At 39.8% G+C, this 12,696-nt stretch overlaps 1 protein-coding gene across 1 annotated transcript in view; it reads right to left on the bottom strand.

Annotated features, from left to right (window-relative positions):
- Window positions 1–12,696, bottom strand: part of tafa4b (TAFA chemokine like family member 4b) — a 47,789-nt gene that overhangs the window by 28,460 nt on the left and 6,633 nt on the right. Inside the window, exons 3-4 of the mRNA XM_014009847.1 lie at window positions 6,142–6,265; window positions 4,708–4,823 (exon numbers count right to left, since the gene is read on the bottom strand). Coding sequence (XP_013865301.1) covers window positions 4,708–4,823; window positions 6,142–6,182 — 157 coding nt within the window. The 5' untranslated portion in view covers window positions 6,183–6,265. The remainder of the gene's footprint in view (window positions 1–4,707; window positions 4,824–6,141; window positions 6,266–12,696) is intronic.

The following is a 12,696-nucleotide window of genomic DNA, read 5'->3' as shown; positions in this document are numbered from 1 at the left end:
TATATATACATATAGTATAAAAAGTAGTGCAGGTTTTAAAGACGAGCATTCCAGTCTGTGTGAAAAGTTTCATAACTAGAAAAAAAAAGTCCAACAAGTGTGAATTCTATTTTTCCATCCATATCAGCCCCTGTTTAATGCCCTGCTGCCTTTCACCCCTCATCAACTAAAGGTTTATGTGTTAAGCATTCTGCCWCCAGCTATATACACAGAATAACACTGTGCCCAATGTCTCAGTGTTGCCTTTAAAGCATTCTGTTATGGCCATATCAGTGTAATAGAGCCCAACACTGTGAGATGAAAAGACTTCTCAAGCATAGCTAAATGCCTCTATTCCTGCGGCAGTCAGGAGGGAGGCGGCGTGGCGGAGGGTTGTAACAAAAGCTTGGGCGTTCAGGCTACCTTGAACTGATGGGTTAGTCAGGCGACTGATGTATTCTGACAGACACGGGCGAGCAGGAGCATTGTGCAATTTATCAAAAAGCTCTGTCTTTCCCCCTGTCAATACCTGACAAGCATGTCCGCTGCTTTGAAAAGGCCAGGAATCAGGCAACTCTGTCAGAGGTTGTAAAAACAAAGCGAAGACTCCACAGTTCACAATCCCTGCAGGAGCACAGAGGGGATGGTTTCAAGAGAGCAAGATTTCAAAATGTGGGTTGAGCCACACAGCATGAGCGCGCCGTGGAACAAACGGGAAATGCTGCTTATTCTTGTTTACAGCAAATCTCATCAGGTTGTTGTCGGTCTTCATGTCTTCGGCCGCTGCCGTTACCCTATTGCACCTTTTCTTTTCTTCCTCAAAAAGTGMTCCGCAGCTCAACCTGCCTCCTGGCTTTATCAGCAATACGCAGGCCCACATTAACTCCATCCCACCCAGATTAATGTGAATTATCATTTCAGTTCTCTGGTACAGATGAGCTCTGCCACACTGTAAAATAATCCCCGGTAAAGTCCGCCCACTTGACCTTGTCAGTTCTGTTGTTATTTCTTAGACGACACGGACAGAGGTGCATTAAATAGACAGACAAACAGATGGAGAGCAARCCTGCCCGTAAAACTCAGTTATATTAAAAATGCACAAATGTGACAGCAGCATTTTTCAAACGCAGCTGGAGCTACGWATGTGGTTCTAAACAGGTTCTTAGTGACTCCATGAATGTGGCACCAGCATGGTTTTTGTGTAAAAGTGTTTGGTTTGTTGAGCCGACTGTAACAAGATGTGATGGGAGTCCATCTGCTGGAATATCAGCTGTGGAGCGAGATCCTCATTAATCTAATTTTAAACATTCGAAAAAGTAAAGTGGTAAACGAAAACATGAGCAGCAGATGTTATAGTTAGAACACGTGAGGGGCTTGCAGGAAARTAGAGTTATATCAATATGTGTGCATTTCTACCAGTTATAAAGTCTGAAATCGTATGAAGTGAAACACAGGAGCACAGAACCAGCTGAGATGAGTTGGTTTTAAAAGATCCTGGAATACATTGAAAATAGAAACATTTTTTTATGAATGCTTTAAAAGTTATTAGCAAGAGAAAATCTTAATTTCATCATTGTAACATTTAGAAAAATACATTTTTAATATATTTTAAGAATTGTCTTAATTGCAAACCTGCTTGATTCATATATCAGGTCTTACACAGACTTGCCCTGTCTCCCTTGAACAGCTTTATTAAAACAGAAGTCTGGAAGTGGAACCATGCTGTGTATTGTGCTGTCAGCTAAAATGTGCTAATATTGGTACAATTTATTATCATCATTTAGAGAGTCTTCTACAAATCACCAAACCTGTGATCATCTATTATTTTGTATAAAAGGTAAAATGGTCCACATTGCACTTTACAGTGTTTCTCATTTATTCATTCACATTACACTTGATATACTTCACTTTTATTTTCACAATCATACCCAGGTAAACGGGGGCTTAGTTTGGCACTTTGCTTCACTGTATTTGAATTTTGCAATTTTATTGATCCATATATGTCAGTTTTTTTCATGTCTTTTTTTTTCTTATCACTTTCCTTAAGTGTTTTACAAACAACCTGTCAGGATTTACACAGAGGAAAGTTAATTCTCACAGTTACATCTGGGACATTTACAAGGTGAACCAATGATCATTAATGTGCACTGTTTCTTTATAATAAAAATACAAGAAATGTTTTTTAGCTGATATGAAAAAAGTCCGTGATTAAAATAACAACATCAGGAATCTAGCAGGTGATAGGTGTTTTTCACCAGGTTTTATGGTCTTGTATGCAAAAAGAGGTAGTAGTAAAGATTTTTGTTAAAGTGCACCAATTGATGATTTATATTTTTTTATTTGTGCTGTAGGTGTCTGCCACTTCTTTTTTAATGTGATTAAATAAAAATAACACATTTTGTCCAGCAATCAGTGCATAGAAAGTGTTTTCTCTTGTGCACTGTTTGATGGATAAACTGAGAAAAGCAACACAAACTAAAAAGTTTTAGGATTCTGACAATTTAAGCAACAACCAATCCAAATATTGCTTTAAACAAAAGTACAAAAAAATGTTTAAAAAAATAAAAAACATACTTCCTGAACGTTTTACTTTTTTGTTTTACCAAACCATAAGTTATTTTAAACTCTAAGCTTAAAAAAGTCATTAATTTCCAACATAATATGTCTTTTTCATAAAGTTTTTGTTAAATTAAAGATTATTGCTGAGGAAAACAACAAAAACATGAGTTTTTGTTTGTAAAGAAAACAACACAAGAGCAGCAGGAGGAGCATTCTTTGACCTATAGAGCCCCCAAGTGGTCAAAGCTGGTAAAGCATCATCAAACCAGGAGAGCACTGATCAGGCAACAAAACAGGAGCAAACGTGTTTAAGAAGAAAAAGACTAAAAATGTATCTAGCAGCCAAAACATGCACCCAATTATTTTTCAACTTCTCTCTATAATGTGTGTATCTTATTGGGATTCACAGCCAACAGATCTTAAAACTTCCACCAATTAGAGGTAAACCGTCAAACTGAAAAGCACTTCCGTTCGTGATGCGAGATATCTTGTTTCTGAGTGAAGAGTGAAATGAGACGTGAGGGGAAGGGAGGAGGGATTGCAAGCACTGATGCTGACCTTCACAATCCACGGGGCCTGCAATTAACAGTGTCCCAGCCGTAAGCAGGCAGCCTCTCTCTCTTTCTTTCTGAGAAAAAGAAACTAATACAATCAGTCACTGAAAAGACTGGATGCTGGCAGCATTTCTGTTGGCCTGTAAAGGTCACCCCGCTCAACACAAACAGGAACGGAGGAGAAATGGAGACATAATTAAGGAAAATTGTTGTAATTAAGTGAGGATGAGGTGGCAGAAGAAGTTTGAGCCAACATGTTGTGGYGTGAGATGATGTGGACTCAGAATAATTGTCCCTGTTGTCATCCTTGGTAAAACATCATTAAGGTTAAGCTGGTCATGCTTTCTTTTCTTGTTTTTTTTTTTTTTCTCTCCGTGACTTTTGGAGTTAAGGAGAGAACTTACACGACAAAGATTAGTTCACCCCAAAGATCCAGTTCCCTGGCAAAAACAGAGTGATGTAGTATATGCTGTAAAGTGTCAGGAGGACTGTGATCAGTCATACATTGGGGAAACAAAGCAGCCACTGTTCAAAAGAATGAGCCAGCACAGACGAGCTACATCGTCAGGTCAGGACTCTGTAGTTAGTTTACACTCATCTACAGGTCAGCAGTCACTCTTTCAGGTTATGAAGATGTTCAAAACCTTGATAGAGAGGAACGTTGGTTTGAGAGAGGAGTAAAGGAAGCCATCTTTGTGAAGAAAAACCATCCATCATTAAACAGAGGTGGAGGCCTTCGTGTCCAGTTGTCCCCCTCCTACAATGCTGTTATTACAAGTATTGCAGCCCCCTGTGAGCAACACGTGATAATCAGGGCCCCAATGATACCAACACAAAGAGGGAAAGAAGACAAAAACAAGGGGACGTTGAACCCCCGCTTGCACTCACTTCATACACATAACAAAACACCAAATAACCACAGCTGAATCATCCAAAYCARTAAGTCAGGTGATGGGGCACATGACCCTCTATGAACAATAGAGCTAATCAAGCCTATTGTTAGGCGATGACCCTCTTTTGCATATGACTAACCTGTTTGTCCATGTGGAGGCAGTGCTTATAAGGCTGAGGTCACCTGAAACTCATCAGACTGAAGAAGTCTCTTAGAGGAGAGACGAAACGTTTCACTAAAGAAGAACCCAWCCAGWGGACCTACTTATTTTTTTTCTTTTTGAGAGAATTTACAGCACGTGCTAAGTGCTTTGGTGCCTTCGGCCAAAAAGGGGTCTGCATGATGAAGCCATAAGGGATGCACCTTATCTTACTGTAAGTGAAGCACTAAGAACAAGAAAAGCTGCACCTCTTCACTCTTTAATAGATCACATCTCACTCAGACGGCTCTGTTTGTTTTGACAGTTTCTGACAGCTAAAGTGTCATTTGTATCTGAAGGAAGTGAATCACTCAAACAGAGGTTTTGTCTGAAGCCAACAACAAGGTCTAGATTACAATCTGTCATACTGATGAAACACAGTAAATATGTCCCCCTCCTCCCTCCTACGATGTGAACGGTTCAAGTCACGGCAGCTTCAGGGAACACATGTAATACCTCTGAAATGACAGTGTAATTAACCTCTCGTAGCGGTGGAAGGGGTTCGGAGCGAGACCCGGTTGTACCTGTTGGTCCCCGATGATTGCGATTGCCAGCAGACGCCGGGTCAGCCCAGAGCATCACCAAGGCAACGAGGAAGGCCACCTGCCAAGGCCAAGCTGACCCTCCCCTCACACTCATCCTGTGGGAGGGAGAGGAGGAGAGGAGGAGAAAGAGGCCATGAGCGTCTGATAAACAAACAAGACAAAGTGTAGCTTTCTGGGCGAACGGGAACGACGTGAGAGAGGGGATGTGGCAAAGGTCAGAGAAAACAGAAACACTCAAGAACAGACGAGAGCAGAAGCAGACACGCTGCCGACACAAACACACAAAAACACAAAAACACAAGAACACGTCGAGCTGCAGCCGTCATGGATTTGTTTCATGCTTTTATTTTTCATCACGCTTAGGTTAACTTTTACAATTTTCTTTTCACTGTAATACCTTTAAATAATAACAAAATGTTGCAGTAAAAACAAGCCGGAATCAAAGTGATGTGATTAAAATTAATGTTTGTTCAGATAATTGAACTTTTTTGTGTACAATTGTTATTTTTCTAAAGAAAACATTTGCAAAGTTATCAGAAAAATCTTTAAACCGTTCTTTTGAACAAACATCCTAACCTGAAAGTTCTGGTGTTATAACAGTCAGCACATTCTGATGTAACAATACTAGAAGACAAATCGTGTTCATGTAGTTTTAAGAAAAATGGTCTAAAAACAAGATGATTTATCATTTTTCAGATAAAAATCACAAAAACTAAAATAATGTGCTGAATATGATCGATCAAACATGACTGTGTGTTCAGAGTCAGAATCAATTTGTTCTGAAATGAACTGGATTATTTATAATTGAATATGAATTATATGTTTGATTTACTGGACAGTGTAACTTTTATTGTGAATTAGCATTATTTAAATAAACTAAACTGAACTAATTAATTATTTATTAGTAACAAACAACCATTAATATATGTTTGACTTGTTAGAAGTGTTAAAATACGATTTTTTTTCTATTTTATACAAGAAATTGTAAAGTTTAAAGTGTTTCTTGGGCACATTTTGTACAAAACACCCTAATCCTAACTTTTTGAGTTGAACTCTGTTTTATTAGATTTTAAAGATGATCTTATTAATGAAGAAAAAAAGAAATTTAAACTTTTAATGAGAGAACTGAAAATTGCATCCATAAGTTCCTATTTCTGATGTTGTTAGTTTGTTTTTTCAGATTTTGGTTACTTTCAAAGTTTTGTTTGAATTTGTTTTAATGTTGGACTGTTTGTTTTGCATCAATGTGTTTTACTGGTTAAATCTGTATAGCAGGTCTCGCTTGCAAATGAGACAATTGTGTTTCAACAAGACTAACCTATAAATAAAAAAATGAATTAAAAAAACACAGAAAGCTGTCATCATTTTCATAACACAATCATTAGTTTCGTGTTTAATTTAAAGTCATCTCACCTGCCGGTCGTCTCCTTGTGTCTCTCCGCGCAGCTTCTCATGGGGTACCGGCCATGGCTGCGTCCACACGCACCTCGAACCTGCTCCTCTTCCTCCTCTTCCTCGCCTCAAACAGAAGAAGCCTCTGGAGAAAGTAGGCAGAAAAGATACTCTGTCAGAGAGGCCAGTCTGCCCCAGGGTTCCTCTGTGGCCTTCACTGGCCTTGTATGAAGGTCTGCTCCTACACACAGACCCACACACACGTGGACACACACAGTCACGCACACAGGGTTGGAGATGTGAAGGCCTAGATTCTGTCAGATCCATTGTTTACAATAGGTTCACCTACCCGCGGGCTGAATGTGATCCCCACTCTAAACATCAGACACGGGCCCCCTTCGCCCGCACAAACACTCCAGCAGCCTCTCATGTACACACAACAACACACACACACACACACATAGACAGATGGATGCACGAAACAGCACGCATGATGAGCTGAAAAAAATTCTGAACTGATTCCAAAATGGGAGTACATAAAAAGAAATCAGCAGAGGGGCCTATTAACTGAAACATTTAACAGCTGATCAAATATGCCATCGAAATAAGTTATGCATACACACACACACACACACACACACACGCACGCACGCACGCACGCACACACACACACACACACACGCACGCACGCACGCACGCACGCACGCACGCATGCATGATTTTCACACTATTTGCAAGGTAAATTCAACGCCTGTCAGAGGACAGCAGGAGAGACTTTTCCTAATTACAGCTGAGTGACAGCCTCTGATGCATGTGTACTTGCACACAGACACACACACACACACACACACACACACACACACACACACACACACACAGTCAATTACCATGTGGCTGTAATAGTGTGTCAACACACCTCTCTAAACAGGGGCTAACTCTGCAGCATAAATGAAAGACAACAGATTCACACTAATAAAATATTCTCCCCGCCTCAGACTGTTATTAGAGCTTGCTGAGACGCCGCTCAGTCTGCTAATAGGCTGGTGAACTTCCTGGTGAGGCGTGAGCGCTGACCACACAACTCATCAAAACTGTACATAGAGGATGGACTTGCAGGTTTCCTCAGCCATCTGTGGAATTTCACTGCCCCCTAGTGGGGAAATAAGCCATCAGCAAAGGCAACAGACAGGTTTGAGACTCGTCAGGAAAGACAAGTTGAGCATAAAAAGACGACTGATCGTTGTTTGTGAATGGGGGTAAATTTGTGACACAGATCAGAAGATAAGAGTCAAAAATCTTCCAGGTAAAAAAAGGCAAAGTGAAAATGAGGTTGGAATGCCTGGAGGCCTGTCCGATTTAACCTCCGCAGACGAGACGAGGAGTGCAAACCTGACTAACTGTATCATCCACGCTGATACAGTTTTCATATATTTATGTCTTTCGAGGTTTTTCCTTGCGAAGAGCAAATTGGTGTAGTTCCGTGCCGGGGAGATGTGAGTTTGACTCGGAGTACAGTATGTGTGAAAGTATGCAAGGTGCATGTGCAGAGAAAGGTGATTAGGCATGCTGTGTGGCTGCGCTGAAGCCTATTTCTTATTCCCTTTTTAAAGGCTGAGCCATGGCATGCATTTTTATCAGCTTTTGTTCTCTGATACACTCATTAAAAGAGCACAGTTGTGCGCCTGTGTGTGTGTGCACGTGTGTGCGTGGAGGGCTCTTGATGCTGCTTATTGGGACCCCAGGGACAGAGTGTTCCATTGGACAGAGAGCCTTTACTGAGTCTCACACAGATTGTGGCCTTATGAATTAATGACAAGTAGCTCATGTGCAGGGAGACACAGCCTGCTACACGTTTCTATACAAAATCACTGCAGCTAGAAAGCAGTGGTGTGTCCGGGTGAGAGTGGAGTGGGGGGGTCATCACTCCGTGGGGGTGAGGTGAGGGGCTGTTGACACACACGTTTGGCGTGTGGAGCAACGGCATATCTACGATGATCTGAGCTCACCAAGTCTCACCCTCTGTCTAAAATTATCCCTCCTTCCGTATCAGCCTCTCCATCTCCTGCCACGCTGCATCTCGCAGGGCTGAAAGGCTGAGTTGTGTCACTTCTCCCCGGTAATCACACGGGACTGACACGGAAGCTCATTGACATGCAACGAGGCGATCCTGCCTCGCCACAAATATATATCTGTGTGCTCTGCATCCGAATGGCATCATCTGCCGGCCCTCTCCACAATTCACCCCCCACACACACACACACACACACACACACACAAACACACACACACAAACACACACACACAAACACACACACAAACACACACACACACACACAGACGCACACACACACACACACAAATTTACTAAATTACTCTCGCGCATACGGTCTGTGACCTCGTCTGCCGCATCAAGAAGAGGCGGCTTTGCGAAGCCTGGGAAATAAAACACTTTGTGCATGATGCAGCCGTCGCTGTTTGTCAGGACCGCAGATTATATCATTTGTCATCCGGGCAGGACAGGAAGTTTCTGTTCAGCGGGACTGCAAGGAACAGGAAGCGCATCATTACCTGACAACCTCGGCTACCGCGTGTTAGAGGCGTTGTTCATCGCTGAGCCTTTGTGACTATTTCGCCAACCAAGAGTGAGATTATGAAATACTAAAGAGTTGTTTGGGTGGTTTAAAAAGACAGACTTAATTTAGCCTCGGGTCAAACAGAGAATAGTCATATCATTGTAAAAAAAATACTTTTTGACGTGACATTTTTAATTTTTTCTAAGGGTATCAAGCTAAAGGTAAGAACCGAAGGAAGTCATTTGACACCCTCTTCGGTAGCGTCGGGAAATGCCTGGAAACGTTTAAAGTCAGAAACCGTGCTGTTTTTGCCCACCGGTGGAACAAAGACCGTAAAGGGGTAAACATTATCCACTGCATGCTTCATTTATTTGTTTTAATTGGAGCACACATGTTGAATCCCAACACTGTGAGACTGCATTACTTATCAGATACCAGTTTAACACCCCAGCTGCACATGCAGAAGACAACTCCTCTTTACAATGAAACCAGCATTCCTGGAATGCATGCTTAAAAATGATTTTAAAATATGCGTTGAGGATGACCATCAGCTATGACCACGTTAGTGTTGAGCTCAACATCTGCAGTGGTGGACATTTGTGTAGCGTTGTAAAGTAACTAAGTACAAATACTTTGTTACTGTACTTAAGTAGAAATTTTAGTTATCTGTGCTTTACTTGAGTATCTGTGTACTTTTTACTTTTACTCATTACATTTTTACACAATTATCTGTACTTTCTTCTCCTTACATTTTTTAAAAAGGTAAGAAGTAGTAAGTTGTTTCTCCTGTTTTATTCCGTGTTTTTATTATTTAAAAAAATACTATCCTGCTAAATTGCAGAGTAAATTTAATTGTGGTTGGATGAGAAGTATAAATATATACAATTCTGGCACCGTATTACTTCGTACACAGTCCATCACAGCTGCACGCCATTAGAAAAAATATTTTTGGAGAAGTCACTTCCCAGTTAATGTCATTTAGGAAAATTGTAACAGCTCACTTTTACTCAATACTTTTACTTTAAATTCTTAAGTAGATTTTGTGTCAGAAATTTACTTTTGATACTTAAGTACAAAAAATATCAGATACTTTAAGACTTTTACTCAAGTAATAGTCTTATAGAAGACTTTAACTTTTACCAAAGTATTTTTATGATAAGATACTTGTACTTTTACTCAAGTATCACGTTGAGGTACTTTATGCAACACTGGTTTTCTAAAATGGATTAATCAGTTGCAGATTTACATCCAACACTTGTTCCCTGAGAGTTCCATTAAACTGTGTTCAGTAGTTCATGAGATATTTTGCTAACAGGGAAACTGCGTCGACGCCAATGGTAAAATGTTAAACAAAGATTTTACTCAATCTGTTAGCGATCAGTTAATGTGCTGAGGAGTTGAGGATGACTCTCGGCCACTACCACACTAAATTTCAGCTCAATATTTATAAAGGTTATAAAAGTTAGTGTGTTTTCTGAAATTGATCCGTTATGGCAGCCATCTTGAACTGGGCTGACTTCAACAGGTAATCAGCCGCTATAAGTTCAAGTTATTTTACCATTTATTATTTTTTACACCTGAATTTGACTTTTTTTAACCAGGATGTGGATTATCAGCCATAAAATTTTAAATAAGTTTGTGCTTACGGTTCTCATTTAATTCGGTTTCAGCTCTCTTCTCACAAGACCAGTTTTGTGTGCTGAAACACTTTTGTTTAAATTTGAATTTTTAATCATTTCAGCAAAATAAATGAAGCAAAACAGTATTTCAACCACATGAAACTTTGCTTTAACTGCAGGGTGTACAGTACTGTGTGTGTGTGTTTGTGTGTGTGTGTGTGTGTGTGTGTGGGGGGGGGGTGAATAGGGTTGAAGACCACACAAGCATCACACCACTATCTCAGTGCGCTGATTTTTTCTTTCTTTTTTTTTCTGCCCAGACACAAACCGCACAGACAAAAAGCATATCAGTGTAAAACAAAGTGCATCTCCCCCAGGCGGAAAGATATTGAAAATGAAATGGGCGAAAGCACAAAGCCCAGTGGAATCTCATGCGGAGCGTTTCAGATTTCTACAGATATGCACAGCATTAACATTCAGCCGGGGTGTGTAATCTGCACTTTGTTGCTTGATTCCACAGCCAGCGCATTACAGCGTGCTGCTCCTCAGGTTTTATTTTTAGTTTTTTTGTTTTGTTTTTAGTTTTACGGGTCGCCTGGCAGGTACAGCGGGTGTGTGCATAATGAAAAAGAAATGCACTAAATTACACGGTTTACAAACTTACTGTTCATAAGACACAGTTTTCTGCATTAATCAGCCTCCAGGTTGCTCATTTTTTATGCTTTTGTTAGTTTATTTTCTTTAAATCAACTGTTCTCTCCACTCCTCCTATTCCTCCATTGTTGATTTTCTCAGGTAATTTCTGCTTCAAAGGCAATAAATCAGCTAGCTTTTTGGTGACCTCATCTTATTATTAAGTACAATTTAATTAAAAAGCACCATAACTTGTAGCTTTCATCAGGGCTATTCAACTGGCGACCCACGGGCCACATCTGGCCCGCTGGTGACCTCCAACCAATGAGTCCGCCCCCACAAAAAAACGAAAAAATAAATAAACTCTTTTTTTTACTTCATTTAATATAAAAATATATCTCAAATCATTTGCAAATTTACAATGCATGTTTCAGTGCAACAAAATAAAAAAATTCAAAGATAATAATACTTCTACATGCTGCAGTGTTTCCCAAGCTGTTGGCTTTAAGTAACCACAGTTTAATATCCCTGGCCTACATTGTAATTCTTACAAATGTTTATAAAGAGAAAGATAAGAGAACCTCAGAGAAACATCTGTTCTACGTGTCCCCATGTCCTGAGTTGTTTATTCTAATATAATAACAATAGATAAATGAGTTACRCTCCGTTTGCTGAAATGTCTGAGTTGGGTGGAAAAGATGTGGGTAAAAAAGCCTGAATTCAGGACCATAACCTGGTGGTGATATCGACAGCAGGGTTCAGAGAACGGCCTTGGCACTAAGGTACCATTACAGCTCAATTGATCGGCCTGCACTTAAGTGTAAATCCCACCTTGTTGCACAAACCATCGTCTCAGAATCCGGTGACTGAGATGTGTGTTTGCGTTCTGGAGGGGAGGAACTGGGAGAGGACACGTTCACTAAGAAAAAATGCATCTAGTTTTTCAAGGTTGCTCTTTAACTTCCCTTGTCATCAGTTTTTGCAGACTTTTTTTTTGTTCTTCCTCACAAATACTTTCATGGATAAATGTCCAAAATAAATAGACTCACAAGTGTTTCATGTGTTGAAGCACATGACCTGATCTGGTTTCACCTGCAAACACAACCGCAGGTTCCATGCAAAGTTATGCAGACATCAGTTTACTCTTTAAACATAAAGTTTTCACATTATTTAGACTTCTCTTGTCTCGTGGCAGAGATTAGTACTGAATATTGTCCACATTTTAACCAAATCATGTTCTAACCACGTGTTTTAGTGAAACGCTCTTTTGAAGTGACAGGTGAGACGTTTCTGTTATTTTTTTTCTGAATGCCTATCTTTGACATCACCTGAATGCTGCTTTTTCTTTTTCTTTTGCACATTTTAATTTATATTTTGTTGAGTGTTGACTGTACATTGTACTGTACTGTACAATTTACAAATGTTTTACACAGTCAAAAAACAGATGTAGTGGATTTAATTTAAAAACAAACATGCCGACTGTTTCCACTCAATTACGTTAAGTTTACATTTACTTAAAGTGTAAAGTAAATGTGTTACCTTTACTACAGTCAGTTGAGTAGAAACCGTTGATATATTTTTTATTAAATCCATTATATCTGTTTTATGAGTAATTGAGTTGCATCTTTGCTTTTAGTTGTCAGTTGTTATTTCAGTTGGTTTATGTTGAGTATATAAAGCCATATAAATAAACACAAAAAGGTGAAGTAGGTGTATTTAAACTCACTGAACATACAGTAGTTGTGCTCAAC

This window comes from Austrofundulus limnaeus, unplaced genomic scaffold (genome assembly GCF_001266775.1).
Source record: "Austrofundulus limnaeus strain Quisiro unplaced genomic scaffold, Austrofundulus_limnaeus-1.0 Scaffold62, whole genome shotgun sequence".
Lineage (NCBI taxonomy): Eukaryota > Metazoa > Chordata > Actinopteri > Cyprinodontiformes > Rivulidae > Austrofundulus > Austrofundulus limnaeus.
Note: the sequence above shows the minus strand (reverse complement) of the source record. Positions and strands in the feature narration are given on the sequence as shown.